The sequence below is a fragment of the Hyla sarda genome, chromosome 4, assembly GCF_029499605.1.
Source record: "Hyla sarda isolate aHylSar1 chromosome 4, aHylSar1.hap1, whole genome shotgun sequence".
In the NCBI taxonomy this organism is placed as follows: domain Eukaryota; kingdom Metazoa; phylum Chordata; class Amphibia; order Anura; family Hylidae; genus Hyla; species Hyla sarda.
The window spans coordinates 47,141,798-47,168,214 of NC_079192.1; the positions used below are offsets into that span (position 1 = coordinate 47,141,798).

The following is a 26,417-nucleotide window of genomic DNA, read 5'->3' on the forward strand; positions in this document are numbered from 1 at the left end:
ATTTCAGTTGATTTGGTGACCTTGGGACTTGTGGGAAGAGGGACCAGAGGGGATCTAGATAGATTTCATATCTCTCTCTCGCTCTCTCTCTCAAACCTGACCGTGCAGGTCTGAATATCTCCTTTCTTTCTTTATTTCCTTCTTCCATTCTCGTTTTGTTCTCTTTTCTTGTCTTACTCTTCTTATTCTGTTCTTTATTTCTACATATATTCTTTACAAATTCGAATGGCATATCACATTCTACAATGACTTATGTGTCCATCATGGGGATTCTTTCCTTTTGTCTCCTTCTGGGTAACATCCCCAAAACAGTTATTATCTCACCTATGATAATCCGTAGAGATCTTGGCCGGTATTTATCATTGTAGGTGTAAGTGAAGCATTTATCATTGTAGGTGTAAGTGAAGCATTTATCATTGTAGGTGTAAGTGAAGCATTTATCATTGTAGGTGTAAGTGAAGCATTTATCATTGTAGGTGTAAGTGAAGCATTTTTCGACACCTTTTTTGTGTGCTGGTAATGTGTAGGAGCACCACATTTATGAAATGGTCGCAGAGGAATTGATAGATTTTGTGCAGGTCACATTTTCTGAAATTTCTCTCTTCACATACACCATAAAGCTAAGCTAAGTCTGGGCTGGTGTAGTTTTAGATACTTTTCAGTGGCTTTGCGCCTTTTCACAAAAAGGCGCAGTTTATAAAACCCATCCATATCATGTGTATTGACAATATCAGTGGATTGCAACTCAATCAGCAGAAATGTGTAAACCAAAAGGGGCCAAAAAGGCGCAAATAATCCCTGCTTGCTTCTAGACACAAAAAACAGTCTAAAGACAATGATAAATATTGGCCCTTATACATATTATCCATATGAAACATGAAACTCAGAAAAGCCTATTTTTTTTTGTTATCGTAGACAACTTGCGGACTGTTACTAGATGCTTATAATGTATTGTTATCATTTCACTGGATATATGTTTCTAACGTGTTCGCTTTCCCTTTATATATTGTCCTTTTTCTGTACTTTATTGTGAAAAAAAAATTTAATAAATAAAAAGCAAAACGTCTTTAACCTGTTAAGAACCAGGGCGTACCTGTACGCCATGAGTCCGCTCCCGATCTATAACGCGGGGCCACGGCGTGGCCCCGCATCATAGCAACAACGGCCGGGACCTGTGGCTAATAGCGCGCAGCATTGATCACGGTGCTGCACGCTATTAACCCTTTAAACACGGCGTTCAAAGTTGAACGCCGCGTTTAAAATTAAAGTGAAACCATGGCGGTTAATTCAGGGAGCTGTTCGGGATAGCCGCGGCGAAATCTCAGCGCTGTACAATCGCCGAATGACTGCTCAGTGCCCGAGATCCAGGCATGAGCAGTCAAGCGGCAGAATCATAGATCACTGGTTTCTTATGAGAAACCAGTGATCAATGTAAAAGATCAGTGTGTGCAGTGTTATAGGTCCCTATGGGATAAGAATGATCAGTGTGTGCAGTGTTATAGGTCCCTATGAGAGCTATAACACTGCAAAAAAAAAAAAAAAAAAGTGAAAAAAAAGTGAAGATCATTTAACCCCTTCCCTATCAAAAGTTTGAATCACCCCCCTTTTCCCATAAAAAAAAAAAACTGAAAATAAAAATATACATATGTGGTATCGCCGTGTGTGGAAATGTCCAAATTATAAAAATATATTGTTAATTAAACCGCACGGTCAATGGCGTACGCGCAAATAAATTCCAAAGTCCAAAATAGTGCATTTTTGGTCACTTTTTATATCATGAAAAAAATGAATAAAAAGATCAATAAGTCCTATCAATGCAAAAATGGTACCTATAAAAACTTCAGATCACGGCGCAAAAAATGAGCCCTCATATCGCCCCATACACGGAAAAATTAAAAAGTTATAGGGGTCAGAAGATGACAATTTTAAACGTATAAATTTTCCTGCATATAGTTATTTTTTCCAGAAGTGCGACAAAATCAGACCTATATAAGTAGGGGATCATTTTAACCGTATGGACCTACAGAATAAAGATAAGGTGTCATTTTTACCGAAAAATGTACTGTGTAGAAACAGAAGCCCCCAAAAGTTACAAAATGGTGGGGGTTTTTTTCAATTTTGTCTCACATTGATTTTTTTTTTTTCGTTTCGACGTAGATTTTTGGGTAAAATGACTGACGTCATTAAAGTAGAATTGGTGGCGCAATAAATAAGCCATAATATGGATTTTTAGGTGAAAAATTGAAAGAGTTATGATTTTTTAAAGGTAAGGGTCCTTAAGGGGTTAAAATAAACAATTATTTAAAAAAATTTAAAAAGTCACTAGAAAGCAGTATGACACTAGAGTAGTAACAGCAGCCATATTGCTATATAACTTTTACCAAATAAAAGCTTAATTGGAATATTGATAGATTTCTATAAAAAGACACCACCTCACACTATACTCACACACTGTGGTGTAAAGTGTAACGTTTCCGCCATTCATGAGGTGACCAGGTCTACCACACAACATTAAAAACTTCCCGCCAAAGGAAAACCGTTATCCAGCCAAAAACATGTCTCCCGCCACTCGGGACTGAGTCACTTATATCAACCAATCACAACTCCCGTTGTTAGGACACGCCCATACCCTCAGTGCGGGAACAAATGTCAACGTCAAAACATCCTGACGAGTAATCCTGACGGCAGCCATTTTTAATACGGGCAATTCACTCAACTCCAATGATAATAACCCCCTCACCATTCCGGGCACTTTGTAATAATGACTCCCATCTTTATCTACTGACATAAAACCATAAACAATACGGACGACGCTTACAAGCTCTGATTGGCCGTTGGTTGTGATGACGTTTAGTGGGCGGTGCATTAAGCGGAAACAGGGTTTTCTGTTTGGGCGGATGGTGGGCGTTACGCTGTTGGCGGGGAGAGTGACTGCAGCATATGGTCGCTGAGAGAGGAACGAAGCGGGACTTTTGATGCTTGTTGATGGCAGTGGGCGGGGCTGGTGGCGTAGCAGCGGAGGGCAGTGGGCGGGGCTGATGACGTCGCTGCGGAGGGCAGTGGGCGGGGCGGAGGTGAGGTTGGCGCAGGAGGGAAAGGGTTTGTGCGCGGGAGACAAACGGAGGGCGGGAAAGACTGCGCGGTGAAGCTGACACACCGAGAGGCGAGGGGGAAATCACCGGGAGAGCACACCGGAGGAGCAGTCACCTGGTAACCTCCAGGTAACAATCACAGGACGACGCCCCCTGCTGGTCATTGTCCTGAGGTGTAGAAGTGGTTGGCGGGAGCTGCTTGTGTTTGTACAAAGGGGACTATGGGGTCTGGGGCGACTGTGGTGAATGGGGCATGTGTGTGTACAGCGCTCCAGTATGTGTCAGACACATTATCTGTACTCAAAGCAGGTTGGAGAGTGGAACACATCTATGGCGCCATTCTTGCCTAGGATATGGGAACAAAAGTTAGGTCACCTGATATAAAGGGGGCTTCTGTAGCCCTGCTTTATTGGGGATGGGTATGAGGTGGTCTGGTTGTCAAGGCAACAGTCCAGAAGGGTCAGGGACTGGATTGCTGCCTTAGTGGTTTGTGGTCTCCAAACTGTGAACCTTCATCTGTTGTAAAACTACAACTCCCAGCATGCCCGGACAGCCAACGGCTGTCCGGGCATGCTGGGAGTTGTAGTTTTAAAACAGATGAAGGCTTACAGTTGGGAGACCACTGTTATAACCAATATGGCGCTGTCCACACACATGCCAGGCCTCCATACACATTAGTCAGTCGACCGGCGGACCGTTCTCATGTGGATGGGAGCCTTAAAGGGGTACTCCGGTGGAAAACATTTTTTATTTTAATTTTTAAATTTATTTTAAATCAATTGGTGCCAGCAAGTTATACAGATTTGTAAATGACTTCTATTTAAAAATCTTAAGCCTTCCAGTACTTTTCAGCTGCTGTATAAGGGGTATGAATTCAGCGAGCGGAGATTCAGACAGGCGGCAGGACCGCGCGCCCCACTGTGCCGTCACCATTGACGGCTATGCGGTGCCCGTGGACTTCTGCGGAAAGAATGAACATGTTCTTTCTTTGCGCCGAACAATTTCGGCGCAATTGTCCACCGCTGAAATTCCGCAGTGTGAACGGGTCTCGCGGAAGACCCATTCACATTAATATTAAGTTCACACTTCGGAATTCTGCGGGAATTCCGTAGTGTGAACATACCCTAACACAGGAAGTTCTTTTCTTTTTGAACTTCTTTCCAGTCTGACCACAGTGCTCTCTGCTGACACCTCTGTCCATGTCAGGAACTGTCCAGAGCAGGAGAGGTTTGCTATGGGGATTTGCTCCTACTCTGGACTAGGGATCGACCGATTATCGGTATGGCCGATATTATCTGCCGATAATCACGATTTTGGGCATTATCGGTATCGGCAATTACCTTGCCGATAATGCCCCGCCGCCCGCACCGTGACCGCCCCCCGACCCACCGCGTCGCACCCCCCTCCGTAGTGCTGGGCGGATACCGTTTTTTTTTTTTTCTCCCACGGTATGGATTTTTGCCCATACCGCTATACCGGTCGGGCCCCTCCCCCACCCTCTGAGTCAATAAAAAAAATTAAACTTAACCGTAATGGGGGTGGTCCGGGCCATCCATCCTTCCTGTAGTGTCCGGCGGCATTCCGGGTGGAGGGTGAACCGGTTCGGGGTCTTATTCTCCACTCCGAGTAGGCTCCGGCCTAGTACGCTGCATAGACGCCGGGACGTCAGGTGCGTCGCTGCGCAGCGGCGTCTATGCTGCATTACTAGGCTGGAGCCTGCCCGAAGTGGAGAAGTACAGCCCGGAACGGTTCACCAGGAATTCTGCCGGACACTACAGGAAGGATGGATGGCCTGGACCACCCTGACAGGTAGGGGGAGAGAAGCGGGTGGTGCTGACGGCGGCCTATGGCACCGCAAAAGCCACTGCAGATCATTGATTTAAAGCGCCCGCTTTAAATTAATGATCTGCAGCGGTGTCGCAGGGGGTTAAATAGCCGATAACTTATACCTGAATATCGGTATAAATTATCGGCTATCGGCCCTAACCTCCACCGATTATCGGTATCGACCCTAAAAAAAACGATATCGGTCGATCCCTACTCTGGACAGTTCCTGACATGGACAGAGGTGTCGGCAGAGAGCACTGTGGTCAGACAGAAAGAAAATTAAAAAAGAAAAGAACTTCCTGGAAGTACTGGAAGGATTAAGATTTACAAATCTGTTTAACTTCCTGGCACTAGTTTGGAAAAAAAATTCCACCGGAGTACCCCTTTAAAGCAGTATTTCATTACTTTAAAACTTATCCCCCATAGGTATCTGATCATTGGAGGGGGGGGGGGGGGTGGGTCTCAGACAGCGAAGACTGCAATCCCCAGAACAGGGCTCAGTCTCTCCCTTTCGTCAGCACGCGCTCCATGCACTGTCTATGGCAGTAGAGTACACCTTTCTAGTATCTCTGATTCTTCCATATACCCACACGCTGCTCCATGCACAGGGAGAGGCGGAGACCCATTCTGGAGATCGTGGAGGGTCTCAGAGGTCAGACCCCCCCAGGGATAAGACACTTATACCCTATTCAGGTGATTTAATGGGGTGCTTCAGTGGAAAACATTATTATTTTTTTCATTTAATCAACTGGTGCCAAAAAGTTAAACAGATTTGTAAATGACTTCTATTAAAAAATATTTACCCTTCCAGTACTTATTAGCAGCTGCATACTACGGAGATAATTATTTTCTTTTTGAATGTCTTTTTTTGTCTTGTCCACAGTGCTCTCTGCCCGTATCAGGAACTGTCCAGAGCAGGAACAAATCCCCATTGCAAACCTCTCCTGCTCTGGACAGTTCCTGACATGGACAGAGGTGTCAGCAGAGAGCACTGTGGACAAGACAAAAAAAATTAAGTAAAAAAAAAGGGTAAGGATTTTTTAATAGAAGTCATTTACAAATCTATTTAACCCCTTAACGACCACGATCGCGCGGATGTCCACCATTAATCCCCTCAGATGCCGTGATCAATACAGATCGCGGCAGTGCGGTACTTTGAATGGATGATCGGATCACCCGCAGCGCTGCCGCGGTGATCCGATTATCCAGCATGGCGGCCGAAGGTCCCCTCGCCTGGCTCCGGCTGGCTCCCGGGGTCTTCTGCTCAGATCGAGCAGACCAGAGCAGAAGATCACAGATAATACTGAGCAGTGCTATGTCCTATACATAGCACTGCACAGTATTAGCAATCAAATGATTGCTATAGATAGTCCCCAATGGGGACATAAAAAGTGTAAAATAAAAGTTGAAAAATTTAAAAAAATAAAATAAAAAAAAAGTGAAAAATCCCCTCCCCCCAATAAAAATGAAAATTGTCCGTTTTTCCCATTTTACCCCCAAAAAGCGTAAAATTTTTTTTTTTATAAACATATTTGGTATCGCTGCGTGCTTAAAGTTTTATATATACAAATGTGGTATCGACAAAAAGTACAGATGACGGCGCAAAAAATGAGCCCTCATACCGTCCTGTATACGGGGAAAATGAAAAAGTTATAGGTGGTCAAAATAGGGGGAATTTAGATTACTGATTTTGTACAAAAAGTTTTAGATTTTTTTTTTTTTAAGCGGTACAAAACTATAAAAGTATCTAGCCATGGGTATCATTTTAATCGTATTGACCCACAGAATAAAGAACACGTCATTTTTACCGTAAAGTGTACAGTGTGAAAACAAAACCTTCCAAAATGAGCAACATTGTGGTTTTCATTTAAATTTCCTCTCTAAAAAATATTTTTTTTTTGGGTTCGCCATACATCTTATGGGATAATGAGAGGTTTCATTACAAAGTACAATTGGTCACGCAAAAAACAAGCCCTTATATGGGTCTCTAGATGGAAATATAAAATAGTTATGGATTTTAGAAGGCGAGGAGGAAAAAACGAAAATGCAAAAATAAAATTGGCCTGGTCCTTAAGGGGTTAACTTTCTGGCACTAAATGATTTAAAAAAAAATAAAAGGTTTCCACTGGAGTACCCCTTTAAGTGCAAAGTAAACACATAAAATGTTTATCATGACTTGTCCAGACATGTCCAGTGTTTTGATTGCACCAGGTTTCAGAAGCAGCGCTCGACTACTCGGGTGTCAATCAATTCTGACCCTTTCTCTGCATAAGTCTATGCAGAGAAAGTCAGATGGTGCACTGTTGTCCGGAGCACAAAGGCCGTGTGATCGAGATCTGAGAGCTGTATTCCTCAACCTGTAGCTCTCCAGCTGTTCCGAAACTACTTCCATTGTGAACTGACAGCTGCAGGTTTTGCAACAGCTGGAGAGCCACTTGTTGGAGATCATTGAACCCAAACATTTTAGGGTGTGGCAGACCACGTAATCTGTATGAGGACCTAGCAACTTACCCCAACTTCAGATCTCACCAGAGGAAAGGATCAGACAGCTGGGTCCCAGTATGCCTGATCCTTTTGTTCCCAGGATAGATGCAACCATAGCAGTCTGGAGCTTTAGGGTCTATTCACACGTTCAGTATTCTGCGCAGATTTTCTGCTTCAGATTTCAATGTAAACTGACTGAACACAGCTTGTAATCCTGCACATCAAATCTGCGCAGAATGCTGTACGTGTGAATAGACCCTTAGTGTCTGTCATGTAATTAAAATAAAATATATATATGTGCTTTTGATGTGTCAGACATGTCAAAAGATTTAAACTCTCTAGGTCTCAGTGCTCAGATCCCCACCATTCTGTACATAATTCCAGAAGCTTAAAGGGGTACTCCAGAGGAGAAAAAAGTTTTCAAATCAACTGGTTCCAGAAAATTAAATAGATTTGTAAATTACTTTTATATAAAAATCTTAATCCTTCCAGTACTTATCAGCTGCTGTATGTTAGAGTAATTTGTGTAATTCTCTGTCTGACCACAGTGCTCTCTGCTGCCACCTCTGTCCTTGTCAGGAACTGTCCAGAGCAGGAGATTTGCTTCTAATCTTTACAGTTCCTTACGTGGACAGAGGTGTCAGCAGAGAGCACTGTGGTCGAACTGGAAAGAACTACACAACTTCCTCTGGAGCATACAGCAGCTAAGTACTGGAAGATTTAATATTTTTAAATAGAAGTAATTTAGATATCTGGTTTGGGGGGGGGGGGGGGGAGGAGAAAAAAAATTATTCCAAGTACCCCTTTAATCTTGCACTTTTCCCATCTCATTATAAGGGTATATTCATTTGGGTGCTTTCTGGCTTGTGTGGATTTTGCGCAGATTCCGTGCAGTGTGAATGGGAGTGCCATTGAAGTCTATTGGGCTTTAATTTGATGCAGAATCCTCAAGCGGAAATTTTTCTGAGGGAATATAGCCTTAGGATTAGGGAACGACCAATATCGATTTTTTTTTTTTTTTTTTTTTTTTTTAGGGCCGATAAATCCCCCCATCTGTCCCCCAAGCAGGCGCTTTAAATCAATGAACTGCAGCGGCTTTTGCGGTGCCATAGGCCGCCACCCGCTTCTCTCCCCCTGCCTGTCCGGGGTCCTCCTGAGTCCTATCACCGCAACCTAACCCCCACTGCACCCATTGCCTCCCCCATCCCCGGTTTTATAATGACCTGTTCCCAGGGCCCGGGGTACACTCTACATCTGGCTCCGGTGGCGTCCTCCTGAGCTGTCACTGTGCGCACCGACGGTGATGTTGAGTCACGTCACTCGACATTGCGCACAGCGTAACGCAGGACGCAGCAGGAGCCAGAAGTAGAGTTGACCCTGGCCCCCGGGAACAGGTAATTATAAAACTGGTGATGGGGGCGGTGCGGTGGGGGGTGCAACGCGGTGCGGCATGGTGGGGGGGGGCGGTCGCAATGCGGTGGGGGCGGGGCATTATCACCAAAGTAATTGCCTATAACGCACAAAATCGTGAATATCGGCCGATAATATCGGCCAAACCGATAATCGGTCAATCCCTACTTAGGATCAGTTGAGATCTCAGCACTTAGACCCCGAATGTTCAAAATTGTGACATGAAAGCGGGTAGGTACCTTACCCAACACAGTTTTCCTGCTTTTAGATGACTTGATTAACTTTGATCAAGGTGCCTAAAAGGTTAATGCCAAACATGCGCCTGATAGGTTTAAAAAATAAATAAAACTGGTTTCTTCCAAAACAGCACCACATCTGTCCTCAGGTTGTGTGGTATTAAATATCAGTTCTATTGAAGTTAAGCCAAGTAATCCCTCTGTAGTGTAGTTGTAGTGCTGTTTATGGAAGAAATATGCTCCTTTTTTTTACATTCCTGGATAACCCCTTTAAGATAGATTCCAAACCACCCCTTTCCCCCCTGCCTTTGGAGAGGCTTCAGCTAAACAAGGATGAGGGACGATGTGTTTTTTCTGGTTAACACGGTTTCTCTGTTTATTCCCACCAGTTTATATAGGAAACACATAAGAACATCACCAGAATCATGGCGAAAGTCCAGATATTGAACATGGTGGTCCTCGATAACCCGTGCCCCTTCCGTAATCCTTTCCAGTTTGAGGTCACTTTTGAATGCATAGAGGATCTACCCGATGGTAAGTGTTCACACCCACCCACCCAATCTGATATCAGACAAGAGGGTTCAGTCAGTATGGTTGGTAAAGTGAGCGGTGGGCACCTGTCGAGAATCACGCCCTTTGATATAAATTATAATATTCCTATAGGTGGTGGCTTCCATTTTACCATTTATATTCTAATCTTGTAGTTTTCAGTCTGTCCACTAAGCCTAAAAAGTTATTTCATGTTCTGTGTAGAGAACTTTTCAGCATTCTGTATTAGGGTGCGTTCCCACAGGGCGTATACGCAGCGTATTTGACGCTGCGCAAAATTTACGGCAGCAGCGGGAAATACGCTGCGTATCCCTTGCTCACTATACACACAGGGCTTTCCGGCGGCAGCCCTATGTGTGTAGTGAGTTTTGGAGGCGGGGCTGTGTGCCGGCGTGTCTGTGACGCGCGGCTCCGCCTCCAAAACTCACTGCACACATAGGGCTGTCGCCGGAAAGCCCTGTGTGTATAGTGAGCGAGGAATACGCAGCGTATTTCCCGCTGCTGCCGTAAATTTTGAGCAGCGTCAAATACGCTGTGTATACACCCTGTGGGAACGCATCCTTAACATCACTATAATCACATGCAGGATTAGTGAACTCTGACACCATGGTATAATTAAGACTAGATCAGACAATTCACAACAAATAATGGACAGAGTTCCCCTCCCTGCACATTAAAGGGGTTATCCAGGAAAAAAAAACTTTTTAAATCTATCAACTGGCTCCAGAAAGTTAAACAGATTTGTAAATGACTTCTATTAAAAAATCTTAATCCTTTCAGTACTTATGAGCTGCTAAAGTTGAGTTGTTCTTTTCTGTCTAAGTGCTCTCTGATGACACCTGTCTCGGGAACTGTCCAGAGTAGAAGCAAGTCCCCATAGCAAACCTCTTCTACTCTGTGCAGTTCCCGAGACAAGCAGAGATGTCAGCAGAGAGCAGTGTTGCCAGACAGAAAAGAACAACTCAACTTCAGCAGCTGATAAGTACTGAAAGGATTAAGATTTTTTAATAGAAGTAATTTACAAATCTGTTCAACTTTCTTGAGCCAATTGATATGTATAAAAGTTTTTTTTTTTCCCATGGAATACCCCTTTAACCTCTGCACAGGTCAGAGCATGCCTAGAAAACTCTCCTGTAGAAGTCAATAGGGTTCCCTCAAGTCTATGTCCATAAGGCTGCTGTAAATCCTCTCTGTAAATGGTAACAGAGCAGAAGCTCAGGCAGTACAGTTGCCCATAATGTCCAAAATAACATTTGTCAGAAATTAGGAAAAAAAATGTCAGTAATTGGCTCTACTCGGTTAAAAAAATTATATAAAAAAATATATAGATAGAATATGCAAAGGAGCTCTATCACACCACCTTTACCTGTTGCATTCCCTAAAGGTGGTGTAATTGAGATCCTTTGCATATTCCTTTTCCCAGAATGCCCAGTGGGGTGCTAATGGCCTTTGAATCGCCACACACCAGATGTGGTGTCTCCGCTAGGAGCGTACTTGTCCCTTATGTCTCTCTCTAGGTGACCCTTTCCCTTTAAGGGTATGAGAACAGCTTCTAATGGGCAGTTACAAATCCTGCGCAGGATCCTGTACGTGTGAACGTACCCTAAGGGTTTATTCACACATACAGTATTCTGTGCAGATTTAATGCGCAGGATTTCTAGTTGTGTTCAGTCATTTTACAGTTTACACTGAAATCTGCAGTAGAAAATCCTGCGCATCAAATCTGCACAGAAAACTGTGAATAGACCATTAGGTTACGTTCACACGTACAGGATCCTGCACATATTTGATGCACACATTTTGAGCCTGCAGATTTGATGCTGTGTTCAGTCATTTAGTTTACATTGAAATCTGCAGCGCAATCTGTAGGTTCGAAATATTCGCATCAAAACTATCAGTAGAAATCAAATTTATCAACCCATGGAGGTCTGGATATGGAGTCACACTCAAAATCATAGTGGAAAACCGCACTACAGGCTGATCCAACTTTATGTAATGTCCTTAAAACAAGTCACAATGAGGCTCAGTAGTGTGTGTGGCCTCCACGTGCCCGTATGACCTCCCTACAATGCCTGGCATGATCCTGATGAGGTGGCGGATGGGCTCCTGAGGGATGTCTTCCCAGACCTGGACTAAAGCATCCGCCAACTCCTGGACAGTCTGTGGTGCAACGTGGCGTTGATGGATGGAGCGAGACATGAAGTCCCAGATGTGCTCAATCGGATTCAGGTCTGGGGAATGGGCGGTCCAGTCCATAGCATCAATGCCTTCCTCTTGCAGGAACTGCTGACACACTCCAGCCACATGAGGTCTAGCATTGTCTTTCATTAGGAGGAGCCCAGAGCCAACCGCACCAGCATATGGTCTCATAAGGGGTCTGAGGATCTCATCTTGGTACCTAATGGCAGTCAGGCTACCTCTGGCAAGCACATGGAGGGCTGTGTGGCCCCCCAAAGAAATGCCACCACCCCCCATTACTGATCTACCCTCAAACCGGTCATGCTGGAGGATGTTTCAGGCAGCAGAATGTTCTCCTCGGCATCTCCAGACTGTCATGTCTGTCACATGGTGAGTGTGAACCTGCTTTCATCTGTGAAGAGCACAGGGCGCTAGTGGCGAATTTGCCAATCTTTGTGTTCTCTGGCAAATGCCAAAATGGCCTGCATGGAGTTGGGATGTAAGCACAATCCCCACCTGTGGACATCGGGCCCTCATACCCACCTCATGGAGTCTGTTTCTGACTGTTTGAGTGGACACATGCACATTTGTGGCATGCTGGAGGTAATTTTGCAGGGCTCTGGAAATGCTCCTCCTTGCACAAAGGTGGAGGTAGCGGTCCTGATGCTGGGTTGTTGCCCTCCTACGGCCTCCTCCACATCTCCTGATATACTGGCCTGTCTCCTGGTAGCGCCTCCATGCTCTGGACACTACACTGTCAGACACGGCAAACCTTCTTATCACAGCTCGCATTGATGTGCCATCCTGGATGAGCTGCACTACCTGAGCCACTTGTGTGGGTTGTAGACTCCGTCTCATGCTACCACTAGAGTGAAAGCACCGCCAGCATTCAAAAGTGATCAAAACATAAGCCAGGAAGCATAGGAACTGAGAAGTGGTCTGTGGTCACCACCTGCAGAACCACTCCTTTATTGGGGGTATCTTTCTAATAACTTATAATTTCCACCTGTTGTCTGTTCCGTGTGTACAAGAGCATGTGACATTGATTGTCAGTGTTCTTCCCGAGTGGACAGTGTGATTTCACAGAAGTGTCATTGACTTGAAGTTACATTGTGTTGTTTAACCCCTTAAGGACTCAGCTTTTCAGTTTTTGAACTTTAGTTTTTTCCTCCTTACATTTTAAAAATCATAACTTTCAATTTTCCACCTAAAAATCCATATGATGGCTTATTTTTTGCGCCACCAATTCTACTTTGTAATGACAGCAGTCATTGTACCCAAAACTTCACGGCGAAAGGGAAAAAAAAATTGTGCAACAAAATTGAAGAAAAAAAACACCATTTTGTAAATTTTGGGGGCTTCAGTTTCCACGCAGTGCATATTTCGGTAAAAATGTCACCTTCTATTTATTCTGTAGGTCCATACGGTTAAAATGATCCCCTACTTATATCGGTTTGATTTTGTCATACTTCTGGAAAAAATCATAACTACATGCACGAAAATAAAAATGTTTAAAAATGTCATCTTCTGACCCCTATAACTTAAATTTATTTTTTTTTCTTCCGTATATGGGGCGGTATGAAGGCTCATTTTTCCGCCGTGATCTAAAGTTTTTTTCGGTACCATTTTTTTCATGAGACTTTTTTGATTTGTTTTTTATACACTTCTTTAATTTTTTTTTTTTTTTTTTAATGATATAAAAAGCGACCAATAATACGCAATTTTGGACTTCAGAATTTTTAACGTTTACGCCATTGACCGTTCGGTTTAATTAACTATATATTTTTATAGTTTGGGCGTTTACGCACGTGGCAATACCACAGGTTTATTTACAGTTTTTTTATTTTTTAAGGGAAAAGGGGGGTGATTCAAACTTTCATTATGGAAGGGGTTAAATCACATTAACTCTTTTCTTTTCCTTTTTTATTTTTTGCAATGTTATAGTCTCTATAGAGGGCTATAACATGCACTACATTGCCAGCACTGTTTAATGCTATGCCACAGCATTGCATTGATCAGTGTTATCGGCGGTTGATTGCTCAAGCCTGGATCTCATCGGCGATTGGACACGCCAGAGGCAGGTAGGGACCCTCCTACTGCGTCCTAGCTGATCGGGACACCGCGGTAGTCCCGATCAGCCCAACTGAGCTGCGGGGAATGCGTTTTTTTTTTTTTTACTTTTTAGACTCTGCGATCAACTCGCCGTGTCTAAAGATTTAATAGTGCTATTAGTCCCGGCTGCTGGGACCAATCCGATATGACGCAGGGTCACCGCGTGACTCCGCATTGTGTCGCGGGTGCAGGGTGTATAGGTAAGGAGTTAAGTCTTCCCTTTTGTTTTTTTGAGCAGTGTATTTGTGGCGGGAAATTGATAAGACCTCAAGTTGATCTTGGTCTCATCTGTCCATAGGATGTTGTTCCAGAACTGTGAAGGCTTTTTTAGATGTCGTTTGGCAAACTCTAATCTGGCCTTCATGTTTTTGAGGCCCCCAATGGTTTCCATCTTGTGGGGAACCCTCTGTATTCTCTCTGGTGAAGAATTCTTCGCTCATCCTCCACAGTTGTTTTCCTTGGTCTTCTGGGTCTTTTGGTATTTCTGAGCTCACCGGTGCATTCCTTCTTTTTAAGAATGTTCCAAACAGTTGTTTTGGCCTCACCTAATGTTTTGGCTATCTCTCTGATGGGTTTTTGTTTTTTTCAGCCTAATGATGGCTTGCTTCACTGATACTGACAGCTCTTTGCATCTCATTTTGAGTTGACAGCAACAGATTCCAAATGCAAATAGCACACTTGAAATTAACTCTGGACCTTTTAATTGCTCATTGTAATTGGGATAATGAGGGAATAACACACACCTTGCCATGGAGCAGCTGAGAAGCCAATTGTCCCATTACTTTTGGTCCCTTAACAAGTGGGAGGCACATATGCAAACTGTTGTAATTCCTACACCGTTCACCTGATTTGGATATAAATACCCTCAAATTAAAGCTGACAGTCTGCAGTTAAAGCACATCTTGTTTGTTTCATTTCAAATCAATTGAGCCAAAAAGTTTAGAATTGTGTCGATGTCCCAATATTTATGGACCTGACTGTATATGTGATATATATTCTCATTAAGAAAATATATATATATATATATATATATATATATATATATATATATATATATATATATATAACGTTACATTATATTTTATATTATTTGTACAATGGGAAAAAGGGGTGATTTCATACATTTTATTTTTAAAATTGGGGAAAAAAGGGGTGATTTAATTTTTTTTATTGGTGACTTAACATTTAAGACCCCAGAGGGACTATTTATAACAATCTATTGATTGCTATTACTGTTTAGTGCTGTGCATTGGCATAGCACTGATCAGTAATATCTGCTAACCACTTGTATAGTCTGCCAGACAGACAATCAAGCCATCATCTTGACTTATCGGACACCCGCAGTCCTGCTCCTGGTGGCTCCATGAGTCCCACAAATCCCCCCCCCCCCCCTATTGCTTAAGATTTTGTGATCAGTATTGATCACCACATCTAAAGGGTTAAGGTTGGACATCAGTATGATCGCTGATGTCTGCCATTATTCATAAGGTCCTTGCTTACGATCACTGTAGGGAGATGCGGTGATCGCGAAACCCCACAACGTGTGTGTACTTTGCTGTGCACGATGTACCAGGCCATAGCAACATAGATGTGAGTTACTTGTCCTCTAGAGGTTAATAATGCTGCAAAAAAAAAAATTGTGTATTCTCAAACCTTGCTAAAAAGAATAATTTCAAGAATCCACACAAGCATGACCAGTAAAAAAAATATTAGACTGCTTAAATGTAGAGGGACAAATGGAAAAAATGAAGGCATTAAGGCCCGGACAGTCCTGTTCAGTGTTGTCCATATACATTTTTCTATAGTTGGGTAAAGACACAATTTACTCATCGGCCTCTTGACTTCCTGCTGCTGCCTTTATGGTACTGAACCCAATGCTGAACACTTTGTTCCCCTTCCCAATAAATAAGATATGGAGATTCATTTTGAAGAACAAGAAGTACTCAGCAGCAGCTATCGGTGAGTTTAAAAAAAAGTTATTTTTTTCTGTAGCTAGAAAAATAACGTAAAAAAAATTGCAAAAAAAAATTGCAGTTATACTTGAACAGTGCACCTCCAAAATGGTATTATTCATAGATGCAAGTTTGTGCCCACCTGTCCTTCCTCTATAGGAGCGCTACAGGGGAGCACCGCCATGTTCTGGAAAATGGGCTCGTAGGTCAGACGCCCACAATCACACACTTATCCCTATTGCTGGCCATGCGGGTGGGTGGACTGGATCCACCTTCATATCTTATGGTTTATCCTCTTTATCTGACCCTGCATTCCTTTGGGAAAAAGTATTTGAAACTGCACCTGCTAATACTCCTGGCGGCCAAAACACTGATAGCTAAATTCTGGAAGGGGTCAGCCCCAGTCCTTGGAATCACTCGCCTGAATGACTAGGGGGATCTGTTTTCTGCCATTTGTGAAACCTGGGATCGGTTCCTTTAATAGGCAGCCTCCCTGATCTTATCCCCTCCCTCCTCTTTTTTTATTTTTTTTTCATTTTACTTTTTTGTCTCCTTTTTTTTTTTTTTTTTTTTTGCTTTTTTATGCTGTCTGTGGAACTGCCTTCATTTTGTATGATTTATTTAGTTATTTCAAAAATTCTAATAAATATTACTCAAGTATAAGCCGACCCGAATATAAGCCGAGGCCCCTAATTTTACCCCAAAAACCCAGGAAAAGTTAATGACTGGACTTTAAGCCTAGGGTGGAAAATACATCATCCCCCATGTAATCATCCAGACCCCCGTCATCACCTCCCCCCCCCCCTCCCCCCTTCATCATCACTGCCTGTCAATCCTTCAATCAGTGGTCTTCAACCTGCGGACCTCCAGATGTTGCAAAACTGCAACTCCCAGTCATCATACAGCTCCCCCCCCCCCCCCCCTTTGTTTTGTACTCGCCTCCCCTTGGTGGGAAGTTAGGGTGATCTGGTCTGGGCCATCTATGCTGCAGGGACCGTCTGGTGGGGATGGTTAGTCGTTGCAGGCTGTCCATTTTCACCGGGGGGGTGGCCTCTTCTCCGTGCTTCGGGCCCGGACTAGTGCGTTGCTTTGACGACGACGCACAGGGACGTAGCGCAATGAACGTCCCTGAGCGTCGTCGTCAAGGCAACGTCACTACTCCGGGGCCGTGTCCGAAGTGTGGAGAAGAGTTCCCCCCCCCCCCCCCCCCCCCCCCCCCCCCGGACGGTCCCTGCAGCATAGCTGGCCTGGACGAGCTCACCCTAACTTCCCACCAAGGGGAGGTGAGTATAAAAACAAAAGGGGGCTGGATGATGACGAAGGCCGCAGTGGTCTTCAACCTGCAGACCTCCAGAGGTTTCAAAACTACAACACCCAGCATGCCTGGACAGCCGATGCTGAAAAACTCGGCTTATACTAGAGTATATACGGTAGTTTTTAAATAAATCAGACACTTAACCTCTATATCTTTTTAAGTAGTGGAGTACATCCTTTAAGTGATCAGTTTTCCTTATAAGGTTTTGGCACCATATATTGTGTTTTGTGGATAAAATTGCAGAAATATTCTTTTATTTTTTATCTCTCTATAATTTGTTCCCACAGATCTGGAGTGGAAAATAATATATGTGGGTTCAGCAGAAAGTGAAGAATATGACCAGGTTCTGGACTCGGTGTTGGTTGGCCCTGTCCCTGCTGGGCGTCACATGTTTGTTTTTCAGGTAAGCAGCTTAGTAATGATATCGGTCTGACACCTTTATGGAAGGGAAGATAAGGCTACGTTAACTCATGGCAGGTTTCTTGTAAAGTTTTTCACTCTTTTTGAATTTAGTCAGGCAGCACGTGGATTTCTGCAAACACTATTCAGATAAATGCGACCATTGCAGAAATTTCATCAACTGGATAAAATCGCATATATCAAATCTAAAGCTCCTTGATACTGTGTTGTTTTCAATTCTTCCTAAATGCTCACTGTCATTTCAAATACCTTGACTGCAAGTAATAATCGATGTGATGATTCCTAAGATATTTATAAATCACTTAATGTACCAAAAATGACTCCTAACCCCACAATAAAGCCCTAAAATCTTGACCACTAGATGTCTCCCTTCCCTGCAATTTGCTATCCACTGTCTGTTAGGGGAATCTGTCTCTAGTTAGAGTACTGTTGTGCACATTTTTTTCATCCTATTGTGCCTGGGCTTAAAAAAAGAAAACAAACATTAATTCACCGTCCTCTGGTCTCCTTCCTTACTTCTCTGTGACAGGATCGTCACGCTGCAGTCAGCGTGTCGCCGGCCGCAACAATGTCCCTCCTCGGTCGGTGATACACTGAGTGCAGTGTTATGTCAGCGTATCACCGGCCGAGGCGTAACATCGCTGCAGCTGGGGATGCGCTAATTGCACTGTGACGATCCAGTCACATGAAAGGAGGAGACCGGGACCAAAGAGCTATCGCAGGAGAACGGAGGAAGGTGAATTATGTTTTTTTTTTGTTTGTTTTTTTGGCAGACCGGGCTTAATAGGATGAAAAAGCTAGATCAGGACAGAATGCAGAAGGTGGGGTGGAAATTTTGTGAAAAATTGGAAAATTGCTACTGAACTTTGAAGCCCTCTGATGTCTTTCCAAAGTAAAAACTCGTCAATTTTATGATGTAGACATATTGTATATGTGAATAAAAAAAAAAATTATTTGGAATATCCATTTTCCTTACAAGCAGAGAGCTTCAAAGTTAGAAATATGCAACATTTTTCAAATTTTTCATCAAATTTTGGGATTTTTCACCAAGAAAATTTCACCACAAAATTTTACCACTATGTTAAAGTAGAATATGTCACGAAAAAAACAATCTCGGAATCAGATTGATAATTAAAAGCATTCCATAGTTATTAATGCTTAAATTGACAGTGGTCAGATGTGCAAAAAAATGGCCGGGTCCTAAGGTGTAAAATGGCTGGGTCCTTAAGGGGTTAATATATTTAATTTTTTATTTTATTTTTACACTTTAATAGTCCCCATAGGGAACTATTTATAGCAATCACTTGATTGCAAATATTGTTCAGTGCTATGCATAGGGCACAGCACTGATCAGTATTATCGCCAATCTTCTCTGGTCTGCTCGATCTCAGACCAGAGCAGAAGACTAGAGATGAGCGAACTTACAGTAAATTCGATTCGTCACGAACTTCTCAGCTCGGCAGTTGATGACTTTTCCTGCGTAAATTAGTTCAGCCTTCAGGTGCTCCGGTGGGCTGGAAAAGGTGGATACAGTCCTAGGAAAGAGTCTCCTAGGAGTCTCGTAGGACTGTATCCACCTTTTCCAACCCACCGGAGCACCGGAAAGCTGAAGTTCGTGACGAATCGAATTTACTGTAAGTTCGCTCATCTCTACAGAAGACCCCTGGAGACTGCCAGAGGCAGGTGAGGGACCTCTGTCCGCCATTATGGATTATTGAATCCCTGCAGCAGCAGTGCTGCGGGCAATTTGATCATCCATTTTAGTGACCGCATTGCCGCAGATGCTGTGATCTATATTGATCATGGCATCTAAGGGGTTTAATGGCACACATCAGCCCGATAGCTGATGTGCGCCGTAGACGGCGGGTCCCTAACTGCTGTTATCAGCCGGGACCTGCTGCGCATGACCCGAGCATCGCTCCGATGGTCATGTACTGGACCTAAATGTATGTCCTGGTGCGTTAAGTACCATCGCACCAGGACATACATTTTAATTCCCAGTATGCCTGGACAGGCTTCGGCTGGGCATATATTTAGCAACAGCTGGAGGCAAGCTGGTTGGAAATCGCTGGTATAAATCTCTGTAGGCCATGTTCACATGGCAGAATTTCCATCGTGGTAATTTAGCATTTCACAAAAGTATAAGTGCGGAATTCCATTGAAGTCAATGGGTCTTAAATTTTGACTGAATGTTTGCAGAAATTCTGCCTTATTGAGAAGTCAAAAATGCAAAATCAGTCAGCTTTCCACATTCTAAGTTTCCTACTTTTCTGATCAGGACAGAGGGAGTTTATTCACTTGGGAGGGAGGTGGCAATTGTCGCCTATGGACACTACACAGATTTTATTGATTTTTTACACAGCAGTCTTCTGATCTAGAGACCTTCAGTGACTCTGTAGCTGGATTTTAATAGCAATAGCGGGAATTTATACATGAAAAAAATCTCAGAACTTGGATCAATGCTTACATAGAAACTTTCATTTTTTTTTAGCATTGTCTACAATAGTTCTGGTCAATTTCCTCTCACATCTGATAACCTGCAGTCTGTAAACTTTTTCGGAGTCCAGTACAAAGTCACATTGATTATTGGCACCAGATTCCCTTTAAACCAAGAGATGGGTTCCTGTTGGGTTCATCTAATGTAAGTCTGCAGCAGACGCACAACTTGAATACAGGCATAGAGATGTCTCCTGCTGGGAAAAGCCTTACACATCACAGAATTTCCTGTTCATATTGAGCGCTGGGAACTGAGCAGCTTATCTCCTGGCGGGCTTCCTTGGATGTTGGCTATAGCCAAGTCTAATCTCCCCCGGCTGCCTCGTACTGTTGTATTACGTTGCCGATTTACTGTGCTCCGTTATTTGTTTACTTTCACATCTGAAAGTGATGAGGAGGGAGCAGTGAGGAAATGTGGTAGCTCCTTATGGCATCTGTTTCATGTAGTACAGGGACAGGCTATATATTGTACAGCAGTGTTTTCCAACCAGGGTGCCTCCAGCTGTTGCAAATCTACAACTCCCAGCATGCCCGGACAGCCTTCGGCTGTCCGGGCATGCTGGGAGTTGTAGTTTTGCAACAGCTGGAGGCACCCTGGTTGGGAAACACTGTTGTAGATAAATGTGCAAATATCACAATGGTGAAGTCTTACAGGGCTCTATAGATAACTTAAAGGGGTTCCCCAGCTCATAACTATCCTAGCAATAGGTCATCACTTAATTATTGTTTGTTAAAAAATGGGAAAGGGGGGGGATTCAAGCTCTTATTAGGGAAGGGGAAAATGGGAAGGAGTTAAAGTAAAAAAAATTATATATATATATATATATATATATATATATATATATATATATATAATCTTTTTTTTTTTTTTTATATATATATATATTTTTTTTTTATTTCCTTTTTGTAATAGCTCCCATAGGGTATGTGCAGACTGCAGAGCATTGCACTCTAGGGTCTGTAGAAGACCCTTCAGTGCAATAGTCTGCACATACCCTCCCATGTGTATAGCAGTGTGTATGCACAGAGCATTGCATCCTTGTCTGAAGTACAGACTAGGATGCAATGCTCTGCACATACACACACTGCTATACACATGGGAGGGTATGTGCAGAGCATTGCATCCTAGTCTGTACTTCAGACAAGGATGCAATGCTCTGCACGTACCCTCCCATGTGTATAGCAGTGTGTGTATGTGCAGAGCATTGCATCCTAGTCTGTACTTCAGACAAGGATGCAATGCTCTGCACGTACCCTCCCATGTGTATAGCAGTGTGTGTATGTGCAGAGCATTGCATCCTTGTCTGAAGTACAGACTAGGATGCAATGCTCTGCACATACACACACTGCTATACACATGGGAGGGTACGTGCAGAGCATTGCATCCTTATCTGAAGTACAGACTAGGATGCAATGCTCTGCACATACCCTCCCATGTGTGTATGTAAATTCCTTTACAGGTGGGGGTATGTGTAGACTGCAGAGCATTGCACCCTAAGGTCTGTAGAAGACACTAGGGTGCAATGCTCTGTCTGCAGTCTTCTCTGCACATACCTCCCATGTGTATATCAGTGCAGAGCAGACTGCAGATACAGATGGGAGGATCGCCGACCGCTTGGGCCCCGCAGCATAACGCACAGTGTATGTGCTCTAGATTTTCATTTTTACCTATTGGAAAGGGGCCCAGGGGAGGCGGCATTGGCAGCTGAAGATGGCAGGCCAGGCTGAGCGGGGGAAGGAATGGCGGCACTACGGCGGTGGGAGGAGACAGTTAGGAGGAGCAGCAGCCCCACCCTGGTGAGTGATTGGTGAATGTACTCGGAGGGTGGGGCTGCCACTGAGTGCTGCAGAATATGCGGGACCCGCAGGCACCTGACCACCCGCAGCAGCCTCCTGACTGGTATTACGGTATATGAAACATTCTTATCGTAAAATTTACTGTATTCGGTATGAACCGGTATACACCCAGCACTAGGTTCTGACCTCTGGTACAAACTGCTGAGAATAAAGGGGGTTTCAGCAGCATTGGAAGTAAACAGTGTGTGGTCACAGAAGCCTCTGCTCCTTACATTTGTGTAGTGGTTTCTCCAGGCTACTGCAACACAACTTCCATTCAGTTCGGAGTTCAACCTGGTGCCGCAATTACACAAATTACACACTTTAGTTCATTATATATTTTTTTCTTCCTCGCCCTATAATAGCCATAACTCATTTTTCCCATCTACAGACCCATATGAGGGCTTGTTTTTTGTGGGACCAACTGTACTTTGTAATGACACCTTTCATTTTTTACTATAACATATACTCTGAAAAAAAAATTAAGTTGAAATTGACTTAAATAAAAAGCAGCTTTACAATAGTTTTTTTCTTTTTTCACGCCATTCACCTTGTGGTCGAACTAACATGTTATTTTGATACTTTAGATCGGCCCAATTACAGCGATACAAATTTGTATAGTTTGTCATGTTTTACTAATTTGAAAAAAATTCTGAACTTTTCAGAATTTGATGAAATTTTTTTTAAATTGCCATTTTCTGACCCTTATGTTTTTATAAAAATAAAAAATAAATTGTATACTGGGCTAAGTTTTTGCACCATAATCTGTTGTGTTGGTACCGTTTTGTTATTGATCAGACATTTTTTCTTAATTTTTATTTTTTTTATGGGATATGATGCTATAAAAAAAATTCACTTCTGGGGGTTTGGTATTTTTATTTTTTTTTACCATTTATGCCATGGACTGTACGCCATAAATGTTATATTTTAATTGTTCGGACAATTATGCACATGGCAATACCAAATATGTTTATCATTTTGTTAAAATGTTTCGATATGGGAAGGTGGGGAGGGTGTACTTTTTAATCTGAAAGGGGTAAATGTGCTAGCCCACCCTCACTTACTGGACTTTGTCTATGCCTGTACTTCAGCGAGTGCTGGGCGGTATACCGGTATGAACCGGATACCGTTTTTTTTTTCTCCCCCGGTATGGATTTTTGCCCATACTGCTATACAGGTCGGGCCCCTCCCCAACCCGCCGAGTCAATAAATTTTTTTTAACTTACCCGTAATGGGGGTGGTCCGGGCCAGCCATCCTTCCTGTAGTGTCCGGCGGCATTCCGGGTGGAGGGTGAACCGGTCCGGGCTGTCCTTCTCCGGGGGTCCTCTTCTCCACTCCGGGCAGGCTCCGGCCTAGTACGCTGCATAGACGCCGCTACACCGTGACGTCAGGTGCGTCGCTGCGCTGCGGCGTCTATGCAGCGTTACTAGGCCGGAGCCTGCCCGGAGTGGAGAAGAGGACCCCCGGAGAAGGACAGCCCGGACCGGTTCACCCTCCACCCGGAATGCCGCCGGGCACTACAGGAAGGATGAATGGCCCGGACCACCCTCCCCGGATGGTCCCTGCAGCAACTGGGAAGGTGAGTCAGGATTCTGGGATGGACAGGGGTCTGTATAATATACTATACCTACAGTAGGCCCTCCAGCTGTTGAGGCCCTCCAGCTGTTGCAAAACTACAACTCCCAGCATGCCCGGACAGCCAATGGCTGTCCGGGCATGCTGGGAGTAGTAGTTTTGCAACAGCTGGAGGCACCCCTAGTTGGGAAACACTGACCTATACTATACACTACTATATAGTCCAACATGCTGGGAGTAGTAGTTTTGCAACAGCTGGAGGCACCCCTAGTTGGGAAACACTGACCTATACTATACACTACTATATAGTCCAACATGCTGGGAGTAGTAGTTTTGCAACAGCTGGAGGCACCCCTAGTTGGGAAACACAGTCCTCTACTATACACTACTATATAGTCCAACATGCTGGGAGTTGTAGTTTTTCAACAGCTGGAGGCTGTAGGGTTGTTTGTTACATCTATTTAAAAGGGTACTCCACTGCCCCAGTGTTCAGATCATTTACTTCCAAAAGCCCATTTAGTTCCGCTACCCCACCTCAATGCAAGTCTCAATGTAAAAAACAAAAATACCGTGAAATACCGTGATACTTTTGAAAAATACCGTGATACTCATTTTTGGTCATATCGCCCAGCACTAGCTTCAGCCATGATTTCTATAAAAAGTAAATAACATTTTCTTATAAAGTATACTTAAAAAGGTAAATATTTTGCCAAGATGCACAACATATAAAAAGCTTTTTAATCTGACAGTGCCCATTTAAGCATTGGAATCCTCCAATTGGGGGGGGGGGGGGGGCGCCACAACACTTTCCATGCAGCTGAGGCCCCATGGTTCTCTCTGGCTGTTGGCTCTGCTTCATCACTATCCTCTGCCATGTTAATGATTGCCATAGGCAAATTACACATGGGGTTTTGAAAGAATCTGCAGCAGAAATCCAAGGCCGGTGTTGACTTGTGCCAGGGATTCTGCACATGGTTTATCCCCATTGTGAATCAACTGAGCTAATCTGTTATTTTTTTTAGTGGGTTGTAAGATCTACAGCACATTCATTATTCCTATAACCTCCTTCTATCTGCTCTGGTTCATTGCTTTGTTTAGCAGAAATAGAAGCATCTGACACTTTATATTGTAGAAGCAGTTCCTGAAGGCATGTGTAGTGTGCGGAGCCTCTGCTGCTTAAAGGGGTATTCCAGGCAAAAACTTTTTTATATATATCAACTGGCTCCGGAAAGTTAAACAGATTTGTAAATTACTTCTATTAAAAAATCTCAATCCTTCCAATAGTTATTAGCTTCTGAAGTTTTCTGTCTAACTGCTCAATGATGATGTCACGTCCCGGGAGCTGTGCATGATGGGAGAATATCCCCATAGGAACTGCACAGCTCCCGGGATGTGAGTCATCAGAAAGCAGTTAGACAGAAAACAGCAACTCAACTTCAGAAGCTAATAACTATTGGAAGGATTAAGATTTTTTTAATAGAAGTAATTTACAAATCTGTTTAACTTTCCGGAGCCAGTTGATATATAAAAAAAAGTTTGCCTGGGATACCCCTTTAAGGGGGGAATACTTTGCAAAAAATCAGGGGGTAGTCTCAATAAGTGACCTTACTAACTTTACAGTACTGTATGCAAATTCTAGGGTGGACAGACCGTAGAAGTAGATCGACAATATTACTGATCCCTGCTATGGCTAGTGATGGACAGTAAAAGCAATAAAGACTGAAATTAATAAAGATCTAAAAAGTTTACAAAAATAAAAAAAAGCTCCCTGAATAAAAAATCACCCTCTTTTCCCAAGTAAAGAACAAAGCTATAATTTTTTTTTAATTGTCCAAACTGTTGTCTATTATCCCACACACAGAACTGTGTAAATGTGTGTAAAAAATAAATATCCAAAATTATTAGGTCATATCACATCCAAGAAAAAAATGAAAGTGTTAATCACATACACTAAAAAACTTCAGATCCTTGTGCAAAAAATACAGCCCGGTATATGGGAAAATAAGGTTATATGGGTCAGAATAAGGCAATTTTTAGCATAAAAAATAGGGCTGGTGTTAATAGCAGACATGTGGCAATCGCCGTAGCCAGCTATTAACCCTTTAGATTGCTGCTGTCAAAGCTGACAGCCAGCGGCGTCTAAAGAACCCTGTAAACATTCCCTGGTGGTCCAACCCTGCAGCGCAGTTCGGGGGCTTGCGATCCACTTCTGAGGTAGCTGGAGGGCTTACCTCTTTCTTCCTGGTCCCGCCTCTCGCTTTGATAAAGCCCGGCAGGACCAGGCTTTATCAATCGAGCGCAGATCACACAAATCAATGTGGTTCTATGGAGCTCTATTGATCTGTATGAGAAATCTAATGATTCCTTCTAAAAGTCCCCTAAGGGGACTAATAAATAAAAATAAAAAAAATAATAATATATAAGTTTAATCCCTTAACGACCTATAACGTAAATGTACGTTGTGTACTTAACGCACCAGGACGTACATTTAAGTCCTATACATGACCGCGAGCACCAGAGCGGTGCTTGTGTCATGCACGGCCAGTCCCGGCTGCTATCAGCAGCCACAGACACACCGGTAATGGCGCACATCAGCGGTTGCGCTGATGTGTGCCATTAAGCCCTCAGATCCCGTGATCAATACAGATGATTGCATCTACAGCAGTGCGACACTTAATATGGCCGATCGGATTGCCTGCAGCGCTGCTGCAAGGATCCGATCATCAGCATGGCAGCAGGAGGTCCCCTCACCTGCCTCCGGCCGTCTCCAGGAGTCTTCTGGTCTGAGATCGAGCAGACCAGACCAGAAGATCACGATAACACTGATCAGTGCTATGTCCTATACATAGCACTGAACAGTATTAGCAATCAAATGATTGCTACAGATAGTCCCCTATGGGGACTATTAAAGTGTTAACATTTTTTTATTTTAAT

At 43.4% G+C, this 26,417-nt stretch overlaps 1 protein-coding gene across 1 annotated transcript in view; it reads left to right on the forward strand.

Annotated features, from left to right (window-relative positions):
- Positions 1–3,051: 3,051 nt before the first annotated feature.
- The window catches only part of ASF1B (anti-silencing function 1B histone chaperone), a 29,589-nt gene continuing 6,223 nt past the window's right edge, over positions 3,052–26,417 (forward strand). The window contains exons 1-3 of the mRNA XM_056570746.1: positions 3,052–3,221; positions 9,439–9,583; positions 17,443–17,558. Coding sequence (XP_056426721.1) covers positions 9,475–9,583; positions 17,443–17,558 — 225 coding nt within the window. The 5' untranslated portion in view covers positions 3,052–3,221; positions 9,439–9,474. The remainder of the gene's footprint in view (positions 3,222–9,438; positions 9,584–17,442; positions 17,559–26,417) is intronic.